We start from the raw sequence: 27,562 nt of genomic DNA on the forward strand, positions 1-27,562 counted from the left end.
CTCTGCCTGGATCCTTTCCCCGGGACCTTCACTGGGTGGGTCCCTCTCCCTCTCAGATCCTACCTCCTGTCACCTCCTCGGGAGGCCTGTCCATTGGAATCTGCCCCCTCGCCCTCCACCTTTGTTTGTTGTTTCAAAGCCACTTGTCACTGTCCAAAATGACCTTTTGTTTGGGAAATTGGGTGTCATCCCCTAGAAGCTCAGCTCCATGTCCTTGCTTGACAAATTAGCACTGTATCCTCAGTGAGTAGGACAGTGCTGACACGTCACAGGCGGGTGGCAGGCCCACCAGTCCTGGCCACATAGCCAAGGGGCCTGAGTCCTGTGCTCTAGGCTAACAGTTTGGGCTTGCGTTAACCCACCATCTTGCCTGTAGCCTCCCCAATGTCCACCTGGCCTTGACATTGCCCATCTCCTCCTATGGACCAGGCATCACTGAACATGCTGTCCACACAGCAGAATCCCTCAGGACAGTGGGCAGCACACCCAGAGTCCCACCTGGTTATTTCTAGTCCTCCACGTACCGTCCAGCTCTGCCTGGCCTCTCTCCTGGCCATGTCCCCTCCCTGGGCTCAGGCTTCTCATCTGTCAAAGGACAATGCCTAGATCTTCATTTGGTAGCTAAGCATTATCTCAGCGTACGAAATTGTCTCCTCTGAGAGGTCCTCCAAGCTGTCCCCATTAGAACAGCCCCATTCCCCTGCCACCAGCCCTGGGTCTCTGCAGTGATCCATTCTCTTCCCTTTGAGGACTCACTGCTATATGGCATTGTCCTGTATGCAGGGTCACATGTTTAAAGTCCATCTCTCTCAACCGACCACCAGCTCACTAAGGGAAGGGACTGTGTCCTGTTCACCTAGATGTCCCAGTGTGTGGGGTTGTAGTAGAGAACCTCGACTTTTGCCAAATGAATGAATCAATCCATCCCCATCCTGCGTCTGCGTGGGCTCTTAGGAGACTCCAACATGCCCATGTGGTTCCGGGCCCCCCAAGAAATATTTTAAACTCTCCCAGTAGAAGGTGACTCTTATCTTGAGTCTCTGTGACCTTCCATGATGGTGGCAGTGACATCAGCTTCCTGGAGACTCATCCACACGCTGAAGCAATCCAGCCACCAGGGCCAGGACAGCACGTGCCTTCTTAAAGAGGCACCTTCTATCCCCAGACTGATGCCCTCCTGGGACGGTCTGCGCTCTGACCCAGGCCTCAGGAACCAACTGCCATGCCAACCTGTGGGCACACTCAGCCTGCCCATGGGCTCACCTGTGTCCTCTCCAGACTGAGCACATGTGCTGGACACACCTCTCCCTAAGCAGCCGCTCCACCCCCTGTGAGTATACAAGACTCCCCAGGGAGAGGAAGTGCGCACACACACACACACACACACAGGACCTGGAGACCCACCTTCTCTGAGATGGCTGCCCAATGGGTATGATCTTATCCTCATAGAACCGCTTCATTGCAAACCGATCCAGAGCTTGGTCAGCACTGTGGGGAGAGACAGTGGTCAGACAAGCCAACCCCCACACCCCAGGGCCCCTTGTCTCCCGATTCTTGCTTCCTAGAGCTGCAGAGCCCACCAGCAGTCCTGGTGCCCAGCAGGAGGAACAGGCTTGCTGGGCTGAGAAGCTTTCAGGAGAAGAGTGCTCCAGCATCTGTCCAACCTGTGAGGTGCAGTGCTCAGCCCGGGACTTCAGAGCCAGGGGGCCTGGGAGCCACACCAAGTCCCCCATTACTGACCCCGTGTGCCCTTCTCGACCTCATCTCTCTCACCTGTCCAGTGAGGCTGATCATTGCACCTTCCTCAAAAGCTTTATGGAGCTTAAGCGAGATGACACCCAAAAAGGTGCACATGTGAACACACAGAGGCACACGGGGCATGTTTGTCACTAAGAAGATGCCGCTGGGTTGGACTTCCCAGGTCATCAAACTAGCCCTCTGCCAGAGGTTCACCCTCACAGTGCTCAGAGAGAACATTTTGAAATGAAAAGACAGATCACGCAGCTTCTCTGCTCTTGACTCTCCTGTGACTTCTTCCAAGGTCCTCAGCAAGGCCCTCAAGGCCAAATGGCTCTGTCCTTCCAGCTCCCCCCACCCACCTTCCCTGGCTCCAAGGCCCCAGCCTCCTGCACCCCCCCCCCATGGGCTGGGTCCTGCCCCTGCACTCGGCCTGCGAGACCCTCCCCAGACTTCACGGGACTCAGCCCTGCGTGGGGTGTCTGCACCAGGTTGCCTGTCCCCCAGGCCCTCCCTGACCACGCACCCCTCCCTCGCTGTCTTTCCCTGTCTCTATTCTTTCTCAGTCACCGCCACCAGAGTCTTCCCTACTATGGTGCAAGGCAGAAGGGTTGCTCAACAGTCGTGGCTGACATAAATGAGGAAGTGGATGAATCTTTGGCCTCCTGCAGAACGGAACCAGAACCGGAATCATCCACTGTCTGTTTCCTATTCTTGCTCTAAAACTCCCAGTGGGAACAGGGCCCTGCTGGCCACAGGCAGAGGGGTGGATGACATAACTTCTAGAGGATTCCACCAGGTTCTGATCTGATCCAGTGTTTCTACCTGCTCTTCCAGGGAATCAGAAGGCAATTGGGTAAGGACAAGTGGCCCCCAAAAGCTGGCTAGATGGGGTGTTCATGACTGAGGTTGCCCCCACTGTGGCCCCACCAGGGCTCCAGATGGGTGAATACCCCTGTCTCCTGAGCTCTGTGCACAGGCTTCTGCCTCAGGGCCCTGGCACACACCATCTCCTGTTCTGAGTCTCCCACGCTCCCTGGTTACCTCTCATGCCCTCTAACAGATCCTCCCAGCCCAGGGAAGGCAGGAACCATGGGTGGGTGGGAAGAGGGGTGTCCTATTGCTGATGGTTAGAGGGCGGGAGGCTCCGGGCACCCTTACCTGGCAGAAATGTTGCTGTAGTGCATGTAAGCTGCGATGACCACCCCTATCCTGCCTTGGTTTCCCTGGAAGAGGAAGAAGGCTTTATGTCTAAGGCCGGCCCTGCCGCCCCAGAGCCTGTCCAGAAACCTAGGAGGGAAGGGAGCAAGGGCTGGAGAGAGGGGCGCGGCTCCAGGAGAGAGCAGGAGGAAGGAGACTCCGGGGAGGGAGGCAAGGGGGAGCGAGTCTCCAAAAATAGCCGAAGACCTAAGCTGGTATGCCCTGCTTCTTGGAGGTGACCCCTGGGACAGAATCTGTTGTCCCCTAGAATGGTAAAAACTCATTGATGGACTTGGGTGCTCATGCAATCCAAGACAGGCAGGTTCGCACACTCCTCCAAGTCCATTCAGTTTGTGCTCACGCATGCACAGCCCCCTCCACAACAACACCCCACCTTGTTGTGTAGAACGACGACGTTGTGCGGGTCTGAGTTGAGCCAGGTGTCCATGGCCTTGCAGATGCTGCAGATCTTCTCGAGGGCCGGGGTATGTAGGTCAGGCCAGCCAAATTCCAGTACCTGAGGCCAGAGCCAGGAGAGAGAAGAGGACGCCCAGGAGTCAACCCGGCCACCGGGGCACTGCGCACCAACCACCAGTACCAGGTGGTCCCAGCAGCCCAACAGTCCCTCCCTGCTTGTCAGCCTTGCTGGGAGGCAAGGTGTGGAGGTCAAGGTCATGGGCCAGGAAGGAGCCCCCAGGCCCAAGTCTCAGCTCCAGCCCAGACTCACTGTGGGGGTCTAAGGCGAGCCATGTCCCCCTCCCAGCCTCAGTTTCCTCATCTATGTGCCAAGCAAAGGCTTGGAGCCAAGGACCCTGAGGTCTGCAGCTCGTGAGTGAGCTCAAACATTCAGAGGAGCTACGAGCATGGCCCTCAAGCTCCCCTGCCACCCATGGCCCCGAGGCCTGGAGCAGGACAGGAGAGGAAAGGCAAAGGGCTCTGTGGCTTCACCGCTCTCCTCCAGGCCCTGGACAGTCGGGCCACCCACTTTGGGAGCCAGTCGAAAGCCGTCTGAAGGTCTTCTGGCTCCTCAGAACTTTTCCAAACTCACAGACTTAAAGTAAACGAGAGCCTGGAGGGTCCCCTGGAGCACACCTAACCCAGACCACCCACTCTCAGGGGTGCAATCTCAGGGAAGTCTGCCACCAGCCCAAGATCACACAGCAACAGGCCCCAGAATCCAGGATGGGAGCAGACATTCGTGGCAAAGCCCCGCACAACCCACGGAGCAGACCAAGTAGTCACTGTGGCAGGAACATCAAAGCTGCCATGCCCAACCGCATGAAATCTCACAATTCCACCCCCTCCAGAGGCCTCGCGGGCTCCCGGGGGGCGGACCCGGGTAGGACGCCACTGCACCGAGCTCTGCCCCACGCAGTTTACATTATGGAATTAATCAATGTGTTACTGTCCTTTTCCAGATCTAAGATGGCACTTGGACTTTAAGTAGTTTTTTCCAACTGTCAGTTGGTGCTTTCCCCCAAGATTCCAATGAAGGAACCACGGAAGGGGGTCTCTTCTCCTCTCCCAGGAGGAAAGTCACCCCAAAACGGCCGTCAGCTCACCTTGGAATGGAGCTTTGTGATGTCAGGTCTTCGCTCAGAGAGATTGAACAGCTAGGAGGAGACAGAGAAAGTGACCATGAGTGAAGAGCAGAGGGTGCCAGGAAGCCCCGGTCACATGGGAAGGGTGGTGTCATTACCACTCCTCTCAAGAGCCCGCTGAGCTCTCGGGGCCAGGGGCTCCCTGGACCACCTGTGCTGCCTCGAATCTTCAATCCCCGGATGGAGACTGGATGCACCCATGGACACGCACTGACCAACAAGAGCTCAAATGAGGTCCTCAGGGAAAAGGGGAAAGAGAGATGCAGGCCCCAGGCATGCCCTTCCGCGCGGACATCCTGACCAGAGGAAGGGAAAGGTGGAAGGGAGCCCGGGGTTCTGAAGGACAGCTGGTGGCCGTCTCTGGTTTCCGCATCACATGCTGACTCCGAGCCTCCCCCTGAGACAATGCAACGTCTCCTCACCAGACACCAGGGACGCACCCCTCCCAGCACAGGCCCTTCCATGCCTGACTGCACCCTGTGGAACCCCCAGTCTCTGGCAGTCCTCTCTCCACCCCCTAAGGGGTGGGCAGAGCTGCCCACCTCCAGCCCACAGCTGGGGAAACCACTGTCACCTCCTGGGAGAGCAGAACCTACACCCAGCAGGAGGGAGGGAGCCAGGACAGAGCACAGAGGTGACACGGAATCCTGGACTCCTAAAGTAAGGAAGGGTCTCAGGCGGCTCTCGTCCACTCCTGCACCCCATAAAGAAACACACCTTGTTATATTAACCATGGCTGCCACTCAATGAGCACTCGCCCTCTGCCAACCCTACCTATCTCTCCCAATAGCCCTAAAAAGGAGAGTGTTACTAGGCCCATTCTACAGAGGGGAAGCCTGAGGCAGATCATAGAAACAGTGAGCACAGAGCCAGAATTGGAACCCTGGCTTTTGGACGTTTAAAGCCCGGCTCTTAACAATGCCCCAATACAGCAGGTGGACGAGCTTCTACAGTGGGTTGAACAGTGCCCCCCAAATTCACACCCACTCAGAACTTCAGAATGTGACCTTATTTGGAAATAGGTCCTTTGTAAGTAGTTGAGGATCTTGATAACAGACATCCTGGATTTAGGCTGGGCACTAAACCCGATGACTAATGTCTTCACAGTCTGAGGAAGACGCACAGAGACAGGGAATAGAGCCATGTGAAGGGGGCAGAGAACCGAGAGATGCACCCAGCCAAGGGGAGCCAGCCAGTGCTGGGAGCACCAGAAGCTGCAAAGGGGCAAGGAAGGACTTTCCCTCGGGGATTCAGAGGGAGCATGGCCCGAGGACGCCCCGATTTCTGCTGCTGGCCTCCAGAACCGAGAGGCAATAAGCTTCTGTCGTTTGAATCCATGCAGTTTGTGGTCGTCCATTACCCAACCCTGGGACCCTCATGGCCTCCTCCTGCCCACCTCTGCTCCCCTGCAGCACCCCTTCAAGGGGACATGTGGCCTGTGGGTCCAGCTCACATGCACCCCCTTGCAACACCGACCTGGAGCCAGGGCCAGGTCAGCCTTCCTGCTTTAGAGGGGACCTTCACCAGCCACCCACCCACGTCAGGTGTCTTCTGAGCCAGCCACCAGGTCTCCAAAGACACATGTAACCCCGACTCTGCCCAAAGACTTCTCAGAAGCACAGATGCTGAACTGGGTCTGCCACTGACCCCGTGGCCTGAGGCAAATACCTCACCTCTGCTCCAGCAAGGGTCCCCTTTCCAGGGCTGAACAGGGCCTGGCTTATAGCAAGTGCTTAAGGACATGAACTAGGGTTGTTATTCTCTTCTGGTCCACACACACACACACACACACACACACACACACACACTTCCCAGTGCGACACTCTGGCTGCAGGTACGCTCCTCAGAATGGACTCAGGCAGGAAAGGGAGTGACAACTCAGGCCACATGAGATTCCAGAGCTAAAGGAAAGAGGACACACCGGCCAAGGACCGGGGGACAGAGACTCCAGGAGTGAAGAGGCCGCCCGCAGATGAAAGGGCAGAGGGGCACCAGATCAAGGGTGCCCTGTCCTCACCAGGTAGCTGCCTCCATGTTTGGACTTGAGCATCTGGGCCACCTCCCGGAGGTTGTTCCGGAAGTTCTCCTCATTGGCTGTGCTGGGGAAGGACACAGCAATGATCCTCTCTGTGACGTACACCAGGTCCAGCTCACAGCTGTCCTCCATGGTCCGGCTCACACTCAGGTTTCTAGGGGGACTGTGGGAAGATGGGGGTCCACATCAGAATCTCCCGATACAAGCACCAGGTAGTTGTACCCCGACACCTCGTGGGGTTCCCCACATCCAGGCCGCGGAGCATGCTGATCCCCAGCCCAGGGCCAAGGCCAGAGGCTTCCCGTGGCAAAGCCTATGCAGCCAGCCTGAGCACCAGACAGACAGCTGGGCAGGGGCTGGCGAGGACCTCAGACCGTGTCACAACCAAATGACGAGGACCCCAATTCCAGGTCCCCATCAACCTGTGACTCAACCTGTGAAAGGACAGAGAGCTGGGCCGGGTGGTCCCCAGCACCCCAGCACCCCGGACGGCTGTCTTCTCTGCTGGAGCTCTGGAGGGGCCGGGAGGCCTCCCAAGAGAAGGGAAGCTCAGGTGATATGCTCCCCGAGGCTCCAGGTGAGCCAGACCACAGTGCACATTCCAGCCCTGGGAGGCAGGCTCCTGTCCTCCTTTCCCTGGCTCCCCCCGCCTCTGGCTCTGCTATCACCTGCCAGAGCTGCTTCTCCGCTGTGGACTCCCTGTTTCTAAGGATCCAGGAAATGAAGGGAGTGCAGAGTCTTTGGTGCTGTTGTGGTGGGGGGTTCTCAGAAGAGGTGGGGAGACCCCAGGGCTGGGCAGCTGGCCCTCCCCTGGGCACCGGGTAAGGGGAGCAGGGGACTCGTATCTTGACACCTCTCCAGGATTTTCCTCCAGGGGAAGGGTCCAGGATGCACTGGGGAAGCCCCCTCTGGCCTGGGGAGGCAGCCGCACCCTCCCACGCTGCACCTTGTCACCTCTGGTGTCACTGTCCTCTCTACCCGAGGTCGGCAACACTTGGATTCCATTTGGTTCACCTTCCACCACAGCAGGATACCACGGCACTGGCCAGGGTATTTTAAAGGGATGGGGACTCTGGCACTGGGGAATACAAGCCCCAGGACATCAAGGAGCCTAGAAGAATCCAGATCTCCATTAGGGTTGATCAGGTCCCAGGTGCTTAAATGGGGATGGAAAGGGGCCTGTCAAGGATGACAATGGCCTCTCCCTGGTGGGATGACAGAGAGGGGACTGAGTGGTAGATGGAACAGAGGTCAGGGGAAAGGAGCCCAGTGTGAGTTGGACCTCTGAGCCCCCGCCACTCCTTGTTCCCATGATAAGCTTCTCCCAGCAGCCACTGGTGTGGGGCTCAGACCCCAGGACAATGCTGACCCAAGGACAGCCTGGGACAAGAAGTCACAAGCACTTACACCCCCCAAAAGGGATATGAAAGCAGGAAGCCTGGTCCACTTTCCTCCCCACCCTCCAAAGCCCCTCTGTCCTGGCTCCAGGGAAGGGACTGCACTGTCAGACAAACACTGAAGGTCAGCTCCTCTTTCCAGCTTCTCCTTCAGCACAGCAGGGGAAGGAAGGGGGACGCTGTCGCCATCGGCAACAGTCAGGTGCAGCCCATCCTGGGCACTGACCTGCCTGGCGCTCGGGGTCCTTCCCAGGAAGGATGCGAAGGCAGAACAGCGCCACCATCTGGGCAAACTCAGAATCACACCCAGGCTGCCCCAAGTCAGTTGTTTACAGCCACAGGGGAAAGACAGGGTCCTCTAAAAACCCACTTCCACCGGTGGGCAGCTGAGTCACAGCCTCCAGGGGATTAAGCCCCCCGCCAAAGCTGCCATTCTCACTAATCCCAAAAGCTTCAGGGGGTGAAGGTGAGGCAGAGAAGGTGGGGACCCAAGCCAGAGAATATGGACGCAGATATATCAGTCTGGATGGGTGAGGCACGGCCCCCCCTGAGGACCCCTCACACACACACAGACCCCTTTTATAAACCTCCCCACCATCGGAAACCCCATCCGTGGACAAGGAGATCTAGCACAGGCCTCGAGGCCAGAGGTCCCCACTCCTGCTTCTGGATGGCTGTGTGACCTTTAAGAAGTCAACTTTTCCCTCTGAAACTCCGTTCTTCATCTGCCAACGCGGGTACCTTGCAGGGCTGGTGCAAGGCCTCGATGAGCTCATGCAGGTAAATAAAGAATGAGCTCAAGGTCTGGCTTAGCCCTGGAACACGAAAAGTGATGGCGGCCAAGGCCATCTACCCATCCTTCACTTTGTGACTTCAGTCTTGGGGACCCAAGGGTAAGACTTATAAAGAACACCCACAGTGACCCCACTGCCTGCACCCCTGCCCCTTCCCCGGTGGGCCAGGCATACCTGACAGGCTGCAGATGGGGCTGGATACTCGGGGTGACTCTAGTGGAGCCCTGGGAAAGAGAGAAGAGACGCAGCATTACGGGGGGCAGGCAGGATGCAGGAGGGGAGCAGCCGAGAGCCGTGAGCGGGAGCAGACAGGGCAGCGGCCAAGCACACAGCCTCTTCTCCTTTCTCTGCCAACATTCCAGCCCTGCCACCCCAACGCCTCAGCAACCCAGCAACATGAAGCCAAAAACAGTCAGTGCCAATCCCACGTGAGCCCGCCTGCCCATGGGCGAGCCCCAAAGGGACAGAAGGAAGAAGTCCCCAATGTTGAGAAATACACCCCTCCCAGGCTGGTGCCACCTGCACTGGGGACACAAAAATTCCATTAACTGGGACAGACACACACTTTCCACTGACCTCCCGGACCCTTGCAGTAGGACCCTAAGAATACAGACTACCCCAAAAGCATCTGGAGGAGGAGGGCGAGGTGCCCCGTCCAGCTCTGGACGTGTCTTCTCTGACACTGTCATCCCACACACCCTCCCCTCCTTGAAAGCAGCCACATCCCGTCATTCAGCCAAGAGTCTTGAGACAGAACAGCCAGGCATGTCACATTCGAACAGAGCCAAGGACCACGGCACTGAGCCACACTCCTAAGAATGCAGTGACTATGACCCCCGCTCCCCACTCCATTCCTGGGTGGCTCACTGCACACGATTAGGCAAACGGACCCAAGTTGGTGCCCCAAACCTTCCAGGGCAGCAGAGGGTCAGCACCCCTGAGAGCACAGCACCAGAGCCCCTCAAGACCCCAGGCTCTGGTCCAGCACCCTACTGGGCAAACTTGAGGGTGACTTAACCCCCTGAGCCTTGTGAAATGTCACGCGTAAGATGGCACAGCCCTCCAGACTCGCGTGGGGATGCAAAGGAATCGTGCATGCAACGCCCTTTCCTTATGCCTGGCATCAGCAGATGACAGCTGGTGCTCCCGTTACTGCCACTGAATCAAGCGCAACTAAAAGGGAAGTTGCTGGAAGGGCAGTTGGGACAGTTCCCCCTATAAAAAATCCAAACCCTGCATCCCCTACTCCCAGCATCCTCTACCCTTACAACCACCTCACAAGATGCAGAATCAGGACACCCAGTGTCGAGGTGGCTCAAGCCCTCCAAGTGTCATGGTACCCACATGCCTCCCCCAAACCCACCCTCCCTGACCACCCACTAGCAGCCAGCTCTTGGAGAAGACAGGACCACAGTCTGCCAAGGAGGGAGACGTGAAGAGCAGAGTGACTCACCCCCTAGTCCCTGGGAAGCTGATGGCCAAGCAGGATTCAGTCTCCGACCTGGGACCTGACCGAGGAGCCCCTTCACCCTCTGCCGGCCCTGCAGTGCCTGCGAGGTGGGCAGTGGGCCTGAGGCCCAGCTCTCGGCTGAGCCTAAAGTTAGGGCAGCTTGCGGAGAGGAGGGCTCTTCACCAGCTGCCCCAGGCAGGCGGGAGAAGGTGGTGCCCAGAGTGCCTGCCTGGGCTGCTCTGGATCCCAGCGGCTCAGCAGCTACCACAGCGCAAGGACTGAAGAGCCAAGTGGGGCTGCTGAGCGGAGAGTTCCTCAGCCTCCGCGGCTCTCCTGGCCCCAGGACTCGGGTTTGCATGAGTCAGGCCAGGGGGTGGGGGGTCCAGGGCTGTTTGGTTCTCAAGCCCCAAACCAGTCTGTTCCAAACCTACCCACCCAGAGGAGCGCAGAAATCCAACACTTCATCCATCTCATTTCACTGGTCCCTGATGAGGAGTCCCTGACTCTCCCCAGGCCCGGGCCTGGCTCCAGGTCCCCGGGCCACCCTGCTATAAATAACCCCTTGGGTTTCATCTGCTGCTGATCCACAACCACTTTTGGAGGAAGCCACCACAGCTGCTTCGAACAACTGGAAGCCACAACTCAGCCAAGGCCTGAGGTGTGGCCAAGAACATGGGTCCAAGAGAGCCCGAGGGAGACGGTGGGGTGGACGGAGGCGAGCTTGGCCAGGGAACTGGGAGCCACGGGGAGGCTGGAGCCTCCAGAGGTGCAGGGGCAAGGAGAGGGAGTAGGGCCAGGGACCTGGCTCCCGTTTCCCCACCTTACGACACTCCACATTCCTCAGCCTCCCCGCCCCAAAAAAAGCCGGGCAAGATAAATAAAAACTTGGCCCCAACAGAGTCTGGCCACGCCGCCTCCAGAGGTGATAAGGCAGAGTCCAAGCCTGCTTTGCTCCACCGGGCAGCGGGGCGGGGAGGCCGGCAGGAAGCTGCCCTGGACACTGACCCCACTGCAGAGGATGGGGACGAACAGCTGGACTGTCATCCCCTGATGAATCACTGGGCTGCCCTCGAACCCATGGGGCTTCCTGTTTTCTGCAGGGCGCGGGGCACGTGACCCTGGCTGCAGGGAGCAGACGTGCAGGGGCACCGCGTCGGGTGGAGGCGCACAGCAACTCAGAGAGTGGAGGAGGGCAGAACACCCAAGGGACCTCCCGCCAGGGGCTGAAGCACACCTAGTCACGTAGGCTTCTGCAGAGGCCAGGGGGTGGGGGGGGACAGGTCCAGGGCTCCAGGCATCTGGGTACCATGAATCACCGGGGTGTTCCCTTGTCAGGGGCCCCGGCTCCGTGCAGGTCACGCTCTCGGGAGTGGAGGGATAGGTCCCTGGCCCCAGGTCCCACACTGTACAGTGAACCTGTCCACTAAGGGGCCCACCGGGGGAAGGGCTGCTCCGTCTTGTTGGCACACCTGTGAAATGGGCTCAGCATGGTGCTTACAGGGTCTCCACCTGCCCCACTCAGAACCCTGGGGAAAACGACTAGAGGACGTCACCAACTTTATTTTAGAAAGGAAAATAAATTCCCCGCTGCCTGGGATCCTATTCTTTTCCTCTCTGGGGATCTCAAAGTCCTTAACTCACGTATCTTTGAACTTCTTCCTAGCTCCTCCCAAGACACAGACCAATAATAGAACTTTTGATCCAACTCCTTAGGCTCCCAACAGAACCCTCCCGTACACTCATCTCCAAAACAGTCTCTCCTTTGCCAAAAGAGCACCATGAAAGGAGGTTCCACAGCCTTCCCCAGACAGTGTCTTATTTTCCTCATGATCAGGAAGTTCCTCCTGGTATCTATCCCTCATCCTTCCTGCTACAGACTGTCAACATTTTTTTGCCTTGGTCCTCACGGCAGGCGGAGTCTGATCTCATTCAGACACTCCTGGGTGACTCAAGGTCAACGACCCTGGAGACCCCTTTATTTGCTGCCTCTTCCCTGCTACACAGCCAGGGCGGGAAGCCCAGCCTTCCTTGAGGTCCACAGCCCATACACCACACCTCGGGACCAAAACAAAAACAGTTTCCTGACCCCGAGTCCCCAGGGGTTGAGAGGAGGGTCTGTAAGGAGCAGGGGGGGTGGAGGGGTCGTGCCAGGCAGCCGAGACTGGTGACCACCGACCTCAGGGCCTGTCCCCATTCCAGCGACTCCTCTGGGGGCTGTGGCCACACTTTCACGCCAGCCCCCTGCAGCCACATCCCTTCCTCTCTCCTTCCTGCTCACTAGCCTGGATTTTTCCAAAACAAAGTGCGACACAGCGCACCGTCCACACAGTGCGCTGAGCACCAGCTCTGGGGTGGGGTGGCAGCCATTCCCGGTGCTGGTCCTGGGCCGCTGGCCAGAGGCGGGGACAGCTCCACAACAGACGCATTAACAGAGCAGCCCGCCAGGCGCGCTCCTCACCCGAGGACAGCAGCAGAGCCCGCGGCTGGCCAGGGGGCCACCTCAATGGTCAGAAAGGGTGGCCACGGGAGTCAGGAGCAAAGCGTCCTTCCTCCCCAGCAATCTGCGGGCCATCTTCGGGGCTGCCCCCTGTGGAAGGCTGCTCACCTTCCACACACTCCCTCAACCAGACCAGCGAGACTCATGGTGCCCTTCTGTCTCCAGACCAGACAACACCCTGACCCACCCAACACACAAACTCACACACACCTTCATCCCAGATCAACAAAACGTTCCCCTACAAAGATAAAAGGCCTTCCATCTTCCTAAACGGTCCCATAGGCACCAAGGTCAAATACAACTTTGCAGTCTTCAGTTCTTCATGAGGTCTAACCTCTCTCTCTTGCTGCAGCTGTCATTTATAGGCTCTGTCTGGCCCAGAATCGAAGTAGAGGGCAGCAGCTCTAGGCTTCCAAATGTGCCCAAGCTTCATGGTTTGGTTCACTGGCTATGACCCTGTCCCCTGGCCAAGGGACAGGAGTCTTGGATGACACCAGATCCAAGTGACAATTCACAAAGGGATGGAGTGGCACTCACAGACTTGCCCACGCCTCTGTCTCCTCATCTATAAAATAGGGTCAGCCTCTAGAGAGGGGAGTCAGGAGGATCTGAAACACCCAGCCCACCCTTTTCCCTAATCAAACTAGCAGTCGTAAGAATGGTTCACATTTATTGAGCACATAGTATATGCTCTGGCTACCTAAAGCTAATTCATTCTCCACAAGACAACATATTAATCTCCCCAGACCCTCCAACCCAGGAACATGACAAACCTGGACAGAAGCCCCTCCCCAGTACACGCCTCCACAGTGGCAGGACGCACACACACCTTGAACATAGCCTTCGCCCCCAACTTAAGAGGCATGCTGCCGCTCCTCCTGGGGGCCCCGTGCAGCCTCTGGATAACTCCGCTCCGTATATCTGGGCACGCAGGCAGCCCCAAGGCAGCGTGGCAGTGGCCGTGGGCTCACCGCAGGAGTGTGGCCGCCTGCAGGAGCTGCCTCCCCCACCTCCCCCAGCACCTCCCTCCAGCACCCTCCCCACCGTGGGTCAGGCAGCTGTCAGATGATAGGGCCTCGTGCCATCAACAGCTCCCCCTGTGCCAACCGCCAAAACCACTCCCTGTTCCTCCACGGAGCGGGCGGTGAGGCTGGCTGGGGAGGCCAGCACTGGGGCCCGTTGTCAGAGGGGGCAGGGAGGACAGGAGAAGCCACCTGGGTTGGGTCTGCCCTGAGGGCATGGAGATAAACCCAGCTCAGAGCAGGCTCCTGGAGAGCCCCGCGCCCTTCTCGGGGGTCCTTCCATGTAGGGAACTGGCCTCTGTCCTCTCACCAAAACGCAAAGCAGAAAGAGCCCAGGGGACCCGCAAGCCCCACTTCCAGCTTCCTCTCCGTCAAGCCCCACGGGGGACTCTGCCATGCCCTGCCACTTTCCCGCCCAGCCAGGCTAGGAGCCAGGCCCTCTGCTCAGCCCGGTCCCTCCTGCCGTGCCTCTGCCCATGCCTCGTCCTTCCCACACTGCTCGCCACTAGCCAGCCCACAGGCATGTCCCTAGAAAGGGGATCAGACAGACCCACATGGCAAGACAGGTCTGAGCCCTCATCCACCTCCCACCCATCACCCCAGGGAGCCAGGGCCCCATCACTTCCTCCTCTCCCTCCCACACTCACCTCTTCTTCCAGACTTTTCCGTGAATTTCCACCCCGGGAGGCTCCTTCTCCCTGTAGACAGAAGGACGGCAGTCAGAGAGGGCATCTCAGCCACCCCTGCTGGAGGTGCCAGGGGTGAGGGGGTTGGCAGAAGGGCCCCGGAAACTTGTGTTGTCTGTTTTAACCCATTTCTGTTCACCGAGGGCCCTCGAGCTGGCCGAACCCGCCCATTTCCATCCCAGGACACTCCTGCTGGAGATGCTGCCTCATGCCCTGCACACAATTAGAACCTCGGCACAGTCGGGATTTGATCTCAAGTCCCCCGATCCAAACCTGGAGTTTCATGCTGGCCACTGCCAGGAGACCCCTCTCAGGGGCTCGCCTCAGTTTCTCCGCTGCAGAGCCCCCCCTTCCTCTCCCGCTGGGCCCGGAGGGTGTCTGTCTGTCTGCTAAGTCAGAAAGCTCTGTTTGGAAAGAGCTTCCCCACATTCTACATAGTTAATACAGAAGCCCGCTTTTAACCCTTCCTCACAGCTGCCCCCTCCCCCTCCACCTGCTCACCTCTCAAGGTCACCAGGGTCACCAGCATCCTGCCAGTTTCCCCAAGAACACCAAATCTACCCCAGCAGGATGTCCCAGCCACATCTGTCCAATTTGGGCCACATCCCCTTGCGCTCCCCAGCCTCTGAGTCTTGCCCAGGCTGACACGTGGTACCCAGCCAGCCTGCTGTCACTTACTGTGTCCATTACATTCTTTAGGGCACTCTCAGTGGTGATGGGCTGTGGACAAAGGCAGAGAACAGTGTGAGGCCTCAGGCATACTGTCCTCAGGGCTGGTGGCTGCAACAGGGACCTGGCTATCCCCAGGCTTGGGAGGCAACATTTGGAAAATGAAGTCGATCCTCTTAGTATCAGAATCATCCAGTTCTACAGGCCTTCAGCAAGGACCCTCGCCAGGTGTCCAGTGCTGGCCTCTGACCCACACAGCCACTGTCCCCTCAAAATGCAACAAGGAACAACTGTACAGTGGTCTTGCTCCTGACAGCTGGGCATTTTCACCTGCACTATTTATTTACAACAAGATTCCAGACAGATAGGGACCATGGTGATCTGTTAGGCCCACTTTCCAGATGAGAAATTCAGTGAGTGTCCCCAAAGCAGCAGCTCTAAAGGGAACAACAGGATTTGAACCCCCATCTCAGGCTCACACTTTGTGCCCTTTGCATGAAGTCACAGTAGCCTGGGACAGAAACCTGCCTGGGTCCTATTTCTCCAGTGAGCTCCACCAAACCCGGACCCTCCTTGCCTGGTCCCACATCTGGGTCTTTCCTGGTGGGATGACTTCCCCTCTTTTCCTCTGGAGAGAGTTTCCTCCTCCAGGAAGCCCTCCCAGTCCACCCGAGTAGGGAGATCTGAACTCCACCCTGCCTGGCCATCTGGGGCACTTCCTGGGTCCAGAGTGGGTAATGATCTCACGGTGGGATGACCTGCCTTGTTTTCCCAACAATCGTCTCGTGATTCTTATTCTATCATCAACCAAAATAGATTCAAAGCAACATTTTTACCAACTCAGTTGAAGACTCTCTTGTGCCAGAGACCACCCTTGGTGTGCAGCGGTCCCCATAAACACCCGTGGACTGGTCACCCTGCAGCCATCCTTCCTCTGCCCAAACCAACAGAAGAGCTTCCCACAAAAGCATCCTGAAAAGTGGGGCCCCCCAGCAGGAAGGAGAACTGCTGTCCCAGGCCCACCTCCTGACCACAGTGTCCAGGGCTCCCTCTCCAGCCCAGTGAAGGGGCCGTGGGCCCTTGACTCAGGCAGGACGGGAGCTCGAGTGCAGGGGAGGAGACCATGGCAACGAGGCACCCAGACAGAGTGGACGACAGAGGGTCTCAGAACAGGAAATAGCTGTCCCCAGACCCATTCCCCAGACTGGAGGGATGACTGTTGGTGACCACAGGGGAATGGACCCAAGAACTTCTGAAGGCTGGGCATCGGGGAGGAGCCGTGGGCGGAGATGGGCAGGGAGAGGGAAAGCAGGCTGAGCCGGAGGGAGCAATGCTCCTTCTGGAAGCATCTACCTGCCCTGCCTGGAGATGGGGCTGAGGCTTCCTAAGCAGTCAAAGGCCAGGGCAGCGTGGGAGGCGAAGGAGACAGGATCCAGGGACACAGTGCACACGTGAGCCACGCCCCACCCCCACTCTCAGGGGTCCCCACCTAAAGCCCGAGGATGGCTCTGGAGGAGTCATAAAGATGTCACCTTCTGCCCCCTCCCAGCTCAGCCCTAATCCTAACCACTCACCTCCCCAAATCCCCACTCCTGAGCCACGGAGCCCTGGGCAGGCCATATATGAGGCCACCCGCAAATCCCCAGGGCTCCCTTCCCAGGCTGGGCAGCAGCCTGAACTCTCGGAGCCACCTGCTAGATCTGGGAAGATTGTGCCTCCTGCGAAAACCCATCCCACCCACCCCTCCACGAGGGGTCAGCCTGCCCTGGGGGAGTCCTCAGCCTGCCTGGCCCTCTCTGCTCTCCAGGGCTCGGTCATGCTCATGTGGAGGCCTCACGTCCACCAGGAGGGCCAGACTGCTTCCTCTCTGAGCAGCTCTGGTCCCCTGGAGCGGGGAGGCTCTTGGAAGGCAGACCCCAGAATGTTCCATGGGCAGAGCCAACACAGGACGGGATGAGAGGCAAGGCCCGAGCTCCCAGCTCCACAGCCCTTGCTGACCGCTCGGCTACCTTGCCTCTGTAGAAAGGAGGCAGGTGGGCTGCGGAAGTAACCCAAGTGCCTGCCCTAGGCCCCTCCGGTCCCAGAAGAGCCCCTCCACTCCCTCCCCTGAGTAAGAAGTCCTAAGAGGCCCAGATCTCAGCAGGGTGTGAGCCCGAGTCTCAAACTTAAGCCTGCCCAGGGGACTGCTGACCCATGAGGTCTGGCTCCCCCAAAGGATCCCAGTCAGTCACATCCATGGAGGGACCGGGAATGACCATTTGCACCAGGTTCCTGGGTGACTCTGAGAAACCCCAGCAGCCTGCAGCCCACCTGGGCCACACCCTGGTCCCCTGCTGCTAACTAACTGGGTACCCTGAGAGGGTCACTCTGCCCCTACTGGCTGTCTAGGGTTCTTCTGTGGTGACCAAATGGTTAGGCTCATAGAGCCTGGGGCAAGGGACTCTCAGTGCACGTTGGCCACGGCTACTGTTTATCCTCTCACCCTTGGGGCCACCCCACAGACCCCAAAGCCATCCGGACCCTCCTGCCAGCGCTCCCCAGTGTGGCAGGGGGCAGACGGGAGGGGGACAGAGTCAATACGAGAAACGGCAGGCCTCAGCAAAGAAAGAGCAGCTTTCTCTTCCTGCCGGCGGCGATCATCCGAGCACCAGCCCCTTTGTCCCCACCCTTCCCCTTGCCAGCTGGAGGCCGGCCACAGGGTGACACTTGCCAGAGATCAGATGCCTTCCACATCTTTCGGAGGCATGCTTTCTGAGAAGCTAAAAATTTCCAAGAGCCCCTCCCGACCGAAACACCAGAGCTGTCCCACAGCGAGAGCATACCCAGCCCCTGGCACAAGCTCCCGGGGTTGAAGTCTGTCCCTCTGTTCCCACCCTGCCAGTCCCAGGGCACCGTCTCCCTCTAGACCACATCCTGGGCCCTGCAGGGAGACAGGGGCCACTGGGTAGCTTTCAGCCACCACCCAGAGCCGTGGTCGCCTGAGCTGAGCAACAGCCCCAGAGTTCAGATGGCTGCAGAGAGCCACCGAGCCCTGCCTGTCACCCTCTCACTAAAATATCAGCCACTTCCCTGCTGCTCCCAGAGCCTAGAACAGTGCCTGGCACACAGAGAGCCCTCACCACTATGCTGACCCTTCACTGGCCACACAACTGGCACCCTAGGGATCCTCAATTTCCATCTTTGGGTAGTTTTTGGCTGCCCATGACCTTTGACCTCCACCCTTGCTTAGTTTCTACACCTGTCGCACACTCACGCACATACAGGACATCTCTCACACACATCAGAGGGTCTTAAGACCTCATCCCCTCGCTCCTCCGCTCCACAACTGGGACACTGAGATGCCGAGAGGGACGACCCACAGATGTCATGTGGTGAGGTGCATGGCAGAGCCGGGGCTGACTCCCAGGTTGGCAGAGCACCCTGCCAAGCTCATGGCACTGCCGCTGACCCCGAGTCCCCAGTCAACCCACAGACTGGGCCCCGCGAGCTCGGCTGTAGAGGGCAGACGCAGACAGAGCCCAGGGAGGGACAGCGCCCTCCCTCTGACCACACCCCACCCACTCTTGGGACCAAACCTGCAACTTAAGGACCCCAGTCTTCCCCAAGTGACTCCCAGCCCCACAGGACCGTCCAAAAGCACCTCCGCCTGTGCCCCAGAAACCCCTGACTCCAGCCGGCCGACTCAGAATCCACCTTGGGGACAGGTGGCAGGTATGGAACTGGTGCTAGAAGCCAGTCCCTCCTCTCCGTGGACCACCACTCTAGGGTCTCCAAACAGGGAGTCTGAGCAAGGTGGGCCTCGGGTGACGACGACTTAGGCACGACACTTAAGGAGGCATCCCTTTCAGGTCTTGCAAGCACGTTCCCCAATCCTGGGAGCGATGCCTCCTCAGATGGTGCACCTGAGGCGCCTCCTCCCCTCCCTCCCCCTAGTCCTGGCCAGGTCTAGAGATGAGACAAAGTTAAAGCAAGATAACACCCCCTCATCCAGTGCTGAAGAAGCCCTGGACACCGCGTCCGCACCTTGCTCCCCTGACCAGCAATTCTCCTAGTCTCCCTGGGAGGTCAGCAGTATCCCATTTTACAGATGAGGAAACCGAGGGTCCCAGAGACTCAGCCGCTTGCCCAAGGCCACACAGTCACCAAGGAGAGCTGGCGTTTGACCCTTGCTCTTTACAGACTACCCATGCTGCCCCTCCTCTTGCTGGTGCTAATCTTCCTCTGTCCCTCTCACTCTGACCAGCTGCCCTTCTCTGGGGAACAGACTATCTCTCTTCAGCTAGAAGAGACCAGCTGCAGCACTCCCCGGGTCTCAGGGCCTCCCTGGGAAGAGACTTCTTCTCCCTCCTTCTATAGGAAGAGGAGGAAGCGGGCTGCAGCAGGAGGGAGTGAGATCAGACAACAGAGAGCACATCCTGAAATGGAGGGGCTGGGAACCTCGGGGTCGATAAGGGAAGCTCAACATCCTTCCCTCATGTTTTTTTTTCCCCAAAAAAAGACACAGGCGCCCTCTCCATCATGCTCCACCCCTCCCCCACTGCGCAGACCCAGAGGGGCCTAAATGACAAGATGGCAGGCGGGGACTGCTGAGGTGACTGCCTAGGGGTTCCTGCAGTAGGACCCGTTGGTGGCCTGCAGAGAGGGTGGGCTGGGAAAAATGCATCTGTGGGAAGCTGTTTTGGAGGAAGGAAAAGGCTGGGGCATGGGGGGCGGTGCCCAAGCCTGAGTCCAGGGGTGGGGGTGGGGGAACGCAGAATGCGGACTCAGCCTCCAGAGGAACATTCCGTCCAGAGTTCCTCACACCCGCCCCCTCCCCCCACCAGCTCTCCTTACTCTTGTCCCTTGGGAGGCCTGGAATCCAAGCAGTTTTGGGGAGGGGCCCCAAAAGACCCCGTGACATCACATCTAGTGCCATGGGGATGAACTGTGAGGTCACCCGGCACTGCCCATCAGGAGGGAAGGAGCCCAGGCCAGTGGGCAGGCTGAGGGGGGGGGGACGGGGCGCTCAGGCCAGGACCCAGAGAAAGCTATTCCAGGCTCACTTGTTCCAGAAATGAGAGGGGGCTGGAGGGCAGTAACGGGGCACTGGTGAGTCGGAGGCTGGGCCTGTGTAGTGGCCCTCTCAAGGCCACTATCAACAGCCACGGCAACAAGACACTTAATGCTCCGTGCCTCCTCCTCGGGGGCATCCTGTCACTTTGCTGTCACAGGGCCTCAGAAGGAGCACTTTGGTCCTCTTCTGGCCAACTGAGTTTCCGGCCAGCTCCTGGGGAACCAAGGTCTGTCCCTGGAAACCCGTGTCCCCCCCTCCCTCCACCTTGAGGAAGTGGGAGCCAAGGAGGGGGAGGGCCAGCAAGGGCAGGGGGCTGGGGGACAGAGCTGAACAGGCAGGCGGGCCGCAGAGGGTGGCCAGGAGGGCGACCCGAAGGGCACGGGGAGCAGCGGCAGGGCCATCTGCTCCCAGGCAGGCCGGGGCCACAGGAGGAAAAGAACAGGCCCAACGTGATTAAGTGGAAAGCTATGCCCGACACCCCACCAGGGGAGGGACTGGGCAAGCCCACTCCTGTCCTCAGCACCTCCGCCTGGGCCCCAGGGGCCCAGCACCCGGGGCCAGGCTGGAGTATTCTGCATCCCTTTCCACGCAGCCCCAGGACGCTGCTCCCCTGCACTTCCCGCTGCAGGGCTGAGCTTCCTCCTCCTTCTCCCAGGCCCTGGCCACTTTTGTCTGAAGCCTCTGCACCCCTGGGCATCGGCTCCAGCCTCCGCTGGCCTGCCCTGCCCTTCAGTGGCTACACCACCCCCAACCCCCTGAGCCACCACAGCTGGCAACAGATGGCCAGCTCCAACCCTGCTTCGGGCCACTTCCCCCCTCAAGGACCCATAATGGTCCTTACTGCTTAGTACATCAAGTTCCAGTTCTCCAACCTGGCTGTGGACTCCTGCATAACCTGGCCACTTCCCCGTCTGGCGGACCTCCTCTGTGCATGCCACACTCACCCCAATAGCCATCCCTGCACTCGCTGGTCCCCAGCTCCAGCCAGGGCCACCTGTATGATACTCAAGGCTGCCCAATCCCATCTTCCCCAGTGACAGCAGGCCGGCCAACACATTCTCCCTGGAGTCGGCCGGGGTTAGTCATTTGTACCCAGGCCCTACCCGTCTGTTTCCAACCTACCTCCTCCTTCCCTTTTCCCTTTTTTTTGGCTCAGATCTTAAACCAGCCGTGCCACAGAAGGCCAGCCTGCCCAATCACTGCAGCGCAAGTGAGGCGACCTCTGATCAGAGGCCCAGAGTTGGGCGCTCAGGAACGTCCACGGTATAGCTCTCCCTCTCTTTCCAAATGAATCACAGGCTCCCTTAGGGCAGGGCTCCCACGTGGGCCTCTTCCAGGGTGGCCAGAGGGGAGGTGGTCAGCATGGTCAGGGAGGCCTTGATCTCCAGGGACAGTGGCCCTGCACAGCCCAGCTTCAGGGAAGGCCGGAGGCAGACTAAGGACTCCCCATAGGCAGCCCCCAAGGGGAAGCGACCCCACTGGGCCTCACACCCCCCGTGTCCACCCATCAATGGACACTGGACAGGCGGTGGGCCATTTTCAATGTTAAGAAACTCAGCTTTATGCCCAAATCTCCTCTTGCTCACAACAATCTTCTAGTGAAACCTACTAGGCTCTGCTTCAGGGTACAATCAAGGACAGGTTCACTGGCCCCGTAGCACATTCCCACCTGCCTTCTGCACCCACCCCATGTCCCCTCTCGGGAATAACTGGCCCTAGGGGAGGCACGAGGGGGGCTGTTCAACCTCCCTCCTCACGCTGGGGATCCCCTGGTCAGGCTCCTCTCTTGACACGGCTCCGTTTTCCAGGATTCCCCAAAGATGACCGTCCATGACCACTCAGTGCCCTGGGGTGAAATGCATCTGGCCCAGGTTGAAACACGGCCATCTCCATCCTGGATGAACAGCAGGCCACGAGGCGTCTCCAAGAGCAGTCAGCACCCCACTGTTCTTCCATGGGGCAGCGAGTACTGATCCAACCCTGGGAACCTTGGGGAGGTCATTTTCAAATCTTAGGGCCCGTGTGTGTTCTTAGAAAAGAAGCCCTGCAACTTTGGCAAGGAAAAAACAGTGCAGCCCTAGCATGTTGGCTGGCACATAGTAGGTGCTCTGGAGTTACTTGTTATTAGGATGGATAGACAGACAAACCCTCTCCCAAAGCCCACTAGCTAACAGAAAAGCTAGCTATTTAGAAAGAGGGACAGGGGAAGCCCAGCACCTGGTAACACAAGGTTCTTACATCAGGAGCAGGCTCTGGGGTACCTGGGAGGAAGCAGACCAGGGTGTGCTCTGATCCAGCCCCTGCCATGCTAGCTGTGTGACCATGGACAAGACACCCACCTCTCCTGAACCCTAGTTTGCTCCACTGTACAATATGCTCTTCCTGTCTGCCCAGGATGGGCTCAGGCCTGCCCAGGTCTCCAGTGACCTCATGTCATGGGAAGGACTTTGAAAACTGCAGGTGCTACGCAAATGACAAGTGACGTTTGTCATTATTAGTGGTTAGGAGGGTGGACCCTGGTGGCAGACTGCTGAGTGGAAATCCCACTCTCCCTCTTAATAGGTCTGCAGCCTTTAGCCTCCGTTCCTCATCCCAGATATCGGGGATAAAGCACAGAGCCCCTCCTTTGTACCATTGTGAGGATTAAGAGAGTTTATTTTGAAAAACTTGCGACAAACGTCCACAAAAGGGTTAGCATTTCACCGTTGTTGTAATAAAAGACCCCCTCACATATGGGGAGCGTTCCAAGATCCCCAGTGAATGCCTGAAGCCATGAATGGTACTGAATCCTACATATACATGAAGAACTTTTACCTTTTTGCTTAAAGGACTCACTTTATGGTTGGTCTTTTGTATGTTCAAATGATCAGCATCTACTTTTGGGCTTTGGGCCCATTATGGAGGGGAAAAAAGGGCCACTGGGCACAGCACTGCAATATCATGATGGTTGATCTGATAACTAAGATGGCTACTAAGTAACTAACGGGCAGGTAGCTTATACAGTGTGGATACACCGGACATAAGGATGACTAGTGTCCCTGGTAGGGCAGAGCCAAATATCAAGTGATTGTACCATGCCACTTAGAAGAGCACCCAATTTAAAATGTGAAAATTGTTTGTTTCTGGAATTTTCCATTCAATAGTTTTGGTCCTCAGTTGAGTTTTGGTAACTGAAACCAAGGAGCATGAAACCTTGGATAAGGGGAGGCCCTGCTCTATGACTGTGTGGGTAAAACCAGTCTGACAGTCCCCATCCCCCATCCCCTTCTTCCCCCTCCCACTCCCCATCCCTACCTCCAAGTCATTCCACAAGGACATCCTACACCCCTGCCATGGGCTGGCCTGTCCAAGGGAAGCAGCCTGCACACTGTTGCCCCCCTCGCCCAGGTCTCCTGGGGGCCAGGCTGCCAGGGCAGAAGGTCCTGGCATCTGTCGACCTTGGTGGCCACTCCATTGGCTAATGCCACGGGGAAATTCCTCCGACTCTTACTTTCCAGAACTTGAGAAAAGCTGTTTCAGCTCTTTCCAAGGATCAGGAGTGTCCATGGCAAACAAGCCCTCCCCTGGCGCATCCTGCCCCCCCCCCCGTGGGTCCCCAGGAGGGGGCCGACCCTAGGACCCTTCTACCCAGGCACTTGGGCAACATCTGTTGAGTAAGACGAAAACAAGGGGTTGAAGATTAAGCCACTCTGCCCTGGTGGCCTGGGCACGGGCTGGAAAATGTGTTTGGCCAGCAGGGCCCGGAGCTGGGCTGAAATTGCGCTTCCAGAAATGAGGGGCGCTAATCCTGGGGGGGTCGGATTGAAACAAGACCAGAGAGAAGGCCAAGGAGAGCTGGGGTCACAGGGAGCCAGGGAGAAAACAGGACAGACAAACAGATGGACAGACGCACCCTGTGGGGGGGCAGGGAGGCCGCAGAGCAGCCCTGCTGAGACCGGAGGGCAGGCAGAGAGTGGGAAAGGAAGGAAAAATACAAACCCGCCCTTTCCTGCCTCTTGTGAACCTGTTCAAAGCACTTGGCCGTGAGGAAACAGGTGCTGAGTGCTCGGAGGCCACTTTCCCCTGGTTTCCCCTGGGCCACTTTCCCACTCTGGGGACAGCAACAGAGCGTCAGCTAAGGACAGCTGCCCCGAGGTGGGTCCCACGGGCAGAACTCCATAGCCCCTGACGGCAGGCAGCAGGGTCACCAGGAGCCACAGTGCCCAGCTCCTGGTGTGGCAGACCTAACCTGTGCCAGGCATCAGGCTGGGTGCCAGCCTTCCCATAAACACGAGTAGAGAACCTACTGTGTGCAAGAAAGCAGGGGCACAGCAACCAACCAACAAAAGACTGACCTCTGGAGTGGGCAGAGCCCCTTAGAAAGATAAAGAGTAAAGTACTACGTGGTGAATCAGAAGATGATTTGTCTAGGGGGCAACCGAAGCAGGGAAGAAAGACGAGGCTGACTTTCGAGGGAGAACCCGGGGTGGGGGATGAAGAGCCCTGCAGGTATCTGCAGGAAGAGCATTCCAAACACAGGGAACAGCAAGTGCCAAGGCCCTGAGGCAGAATCGGGCCTGGTAGGTTCAAGGATCAGCAGAAAGGCCGGGTGGCTGCAAAGGGAGGGAGGGAGACACTGCTAAAAGAAGATGAGGGAAGAGGGACCTGTCACGTAGGGCTGGACAGGCCAAGTGGGTTACTTTGCTCATTTTATTCTTTTGACAACTTTACCCAGTGGGTACTATAGTAACCCCCATTCTAAAGAAGGAAACCTGAGAATCAGAGAGGCTGAGCTTTCGGTTCGGGGTCACACACCTGAACTTAGGGAATGGGGGAGAAGCACCTGGGACCGGTGGGGAGCAGGGAGCAGGATCCAGAAAGAGGAAATGGAATTCCCCGGCTCTGAACCACTGATGGGGAGTTGGGTTCTGACCCAGGCGCGGAGGCCGAGGAGCAGGGTGACGCCACCGCTCTACCGCTGGGTGGCCGATCCAACCTCCCAGGGGTCAGAGGCGCCCCCCCACAGGTGGAGCCCACCCCAGAGACACACGGACTCCCCGGGCCTCCCTCGGGCAGGCCAGCTCCCTCCCCTCCGGAGCCTCGCCTCAGCGGGAATGCCAACCTATTCCCCTTTGTCCTGACCCCTGACCTTGCCTCCCATAAACAAAACTCACCAGACTCCCAGTGGCCACACAGCTGGCTTCGCCTGGTGGTCCTAACCGTGGACCCTACCCTCCCCAGCCTGCCAAGGACATTGTGTTCTGGGCCACAAGATGGAGGTTCAGCAGGAATGAGGAGAGACACGTGTTCCTGCCTCCCCACCCACCCCCCTGAGGCTCCCACGGGTGGCCGGTGGCCGTCTGTGATCCCCGAGAGGCTGGTCTCTGGTAGTTCCAGGCCAGGCTGCTCTGGCCCACCCCCTGCAGCACCCGGCCCCCCAGCCCTGCTGTTGCCAGATGACCTCGGCCAGGCTCCGTGCGACCAACACCTCCCATCTGGAGCACAAGGCCAGGCGGGGGAGGCCCGGGGGGGGTGGTCCGACCCTAGTGAGCTGCAGGGAAGGAAAACAGGGCCTGGGCCAGGCAGAGAAGAGCCACACTGCCCTGGAGCACCAGGGAACAGGGAGGCAGGGGACGCGTCTGCACACTGAGAAGGCCGTGGGAGGGTCCAGTCCCCCGTTCTCTGGGGCAGAAAGGAAAACTAAGGTCCAAACAGAAAGGGGGGGACCAGCCCACCTTCACATAGCGAGTGGATGTGGGTGCAAAAGGAGATCACGTGGCCTGACTGTGTGCCCGGTGTCAGGGCTGAGCAAGTGGCCACGTTGGTAGGCGGGATAGCTACAGCTGCCAGGGACACCCCAACATCAGCATCACCAGAGACACCCCACAGCAGCCCGTCAGATGTGTACCCATGGTGCCCCCCCAGGACACAGGCACACGTGGGGACCCCTTCCCCTGCACTCCAGGGGGACCTGTGAGGCCTAAGAGGGGCGGGGAGGAAGCGCTGCCCACAACCCCAGTGGGTCCAGCTGGGACCCGTCGAGAGCCAGGCCCTGTGCACAGCCCGCCGCAGCTCACGGGGCCTGCCCCTGTCCAGCCTGTTCTGGAAACCTGACGGGGGAGGAGGTGGGGAAATGTCAGGAGGGCAGAAAAGTGGAGTCGAGCCAAGGAGTTCAGGGGAGGGACAGAGGTCACCTGGATGTGGAAACTGGCTGGAGCGTTTCATCCATCCCCCTGCCTCTCGTGAAGGGCACTTGACCCCGGACAGGCAGACTGAAGAGGACGCCATGGCACCCCCTGGTCCTCGAAGCCCTGGGACAACAGGCTCCTGGCCAGGCCGGAGACATACAAGATGCCCTTTTATGGGTTTTTCCAAGGACTTGAAGTCTCGAGATTGGACATAGCAGGCCCTGCATCTCATCAGAGGAGACCTCATGACTCACTTCCTCCCCGTCCAGCCTCAGCCCAGGGACGCTGACCCCTCTCCTCCCACCACTGCCCGGCACTCGGGCTGCAGCACACTTGGGGCCAACACAAGCTGCAGGAGGGGCCGGCAGGGGAAGGCACGGCTGTCACTCACCACCAGCTCATGGTTGGACGGAGGAATGCAGGGGGCAGCCACCTGTGGGAGGAGCAGAGAAACGGCAGGTTAGCATCTGTCATGGGCACAGGCCCCGCGCCTCCTGAGGTCACTCCACGCGCCACCTCCATGTGAGACACCCCGCGCCTACAGGCACACACTGATCCCTCCCTGGGGGAGGGCACCTCAAAAGGCGACCAGAACCCAGAGAGATGCTTAGGCAGTGGCACCTGGGGAGGAGGAGGGGACGCAGATGGCAAGCCCGATGGAACGCAGGTCACCATTACAATGACGCCCAAAATACCAGACCCGGGAGGCTGGAGGCCAACACGCCAGCATCGTAACAACAGAGGCTCATGGGATTTGGACTACGGTTGGTTTTCCTTTGCACTCGTCGATTTGTCTGCGGCGGGTGAAATGTCGAAAAGCCCCGAGAAGACCTCCAGAGAAGGAAGAGTCACCCCCTTGGATTCTCCCAGTGCCAGAGCATCTCACCCAAAGTGAGAACCGCAGGACCTTGACTCCGGCCAAGTTTCCCAGAGTGCGGGAAGCGCGCTGGCCAGGGGACTGCAGGCTCTTACAGAGGCCGCAGGTATCTTCATCAACTTCATCTCCTCCCGTCCCCTCTGATCCGGAGAAGGACGTGGCAGCCGGGCCCCCAGATGTGGAGGAACCGGAGGGTGGCGAGGGGCAGGCTGGCTCCACTCCAGGGCTCTCTCCCTTCCGGCCCCTCGCCAGGCCAGGCCGCCAAGCCAGCACCCTGACACTTGTGTGGGAATTTATCAGAGACCGCCTGTGCCCCTCCTTTCTAGCTGGACACATTTTTCTTGGAACTCAGAGCTCCACCTTGGCTCCAGTTCCCG

At 58.6% G+C, this 27,562-nt stretch overlaps 1 protein-coding gene across 14 annotated transcripts in view; it reads right to left on the minus strand.

Moving 5' to 3' along the window:
• The window catches only part of Tns1 (tensin 1), a 214,310-nt gene that overhangs the window by 84,368 nt on the left and 102,380 nt on the right, over positions 1-27,562 (minus strand). For 9 of the 14 annotated variants that reach the window (XM_046439599.1, XM_046439596.1, XM_046439597.1 and 6 more), the window contains 9 exons: positions 26,700-26,741; positions 15,098-15,139; positions 14,381-14,431; positions 8,939-8,988; positions 6,556-6,736; positions 4,500-4,550; positions 3,332-3,454; positions 2,899-2,963; positions 1,405-1,488 (listed from right to left, as the gene is read on the minus strand). In XM_046439599.1, the coding sequence (XP_046295555.1) occupies positions 1,405-1,488; positions 2,899-2,963; positions 3,332-3,454; positions 4,500-4,550; positions 6,556-6,736; positions 8,939-8,988; positions 14,381-14,431; positions 15,098-15,139; positions 26,700-26,741 (689 nt within the window). Of the gene's footprint in view, positions 1-1,404; positions 1,489-2,898; positions 2,964-3,331; positions 3,455-4,499; positions 4,551-6,555; positions 6,737-8,938; positions 8,989-10,217; positions 10,601-12,921; positions 13,246-13,540; positions 13,697-14,380; positions 14,432-15,097; positions 15,140-21,085; positions 21,213-26,699; positions 26,742-27,562 lie in introns of those variants that run through there. The other 5 variants (XM_046439605.2, XM_046439598.1, XM_046439607.2 and 2 more) reach the window with 5 other exon arrangements.

The sequence above is a fragment of the Marmota monax genome, unplaced genomic scaffold, assembly GCF_021218885.2.
Source record: "Marmota monax isolate L192 unplaced genomic scaffold, Marmota_monax_Labrador192_F-V1.1 WCK01_AAM20220418_F8-fsc00041, whole genome shotgun sequence".
Taxonomy (NCBI): domain Eukaryota; kingdom Metazoa; phylum Chordata; class Mammalia; order Rodentia; family Sciuridae; genus Marmota; species Marmota monax.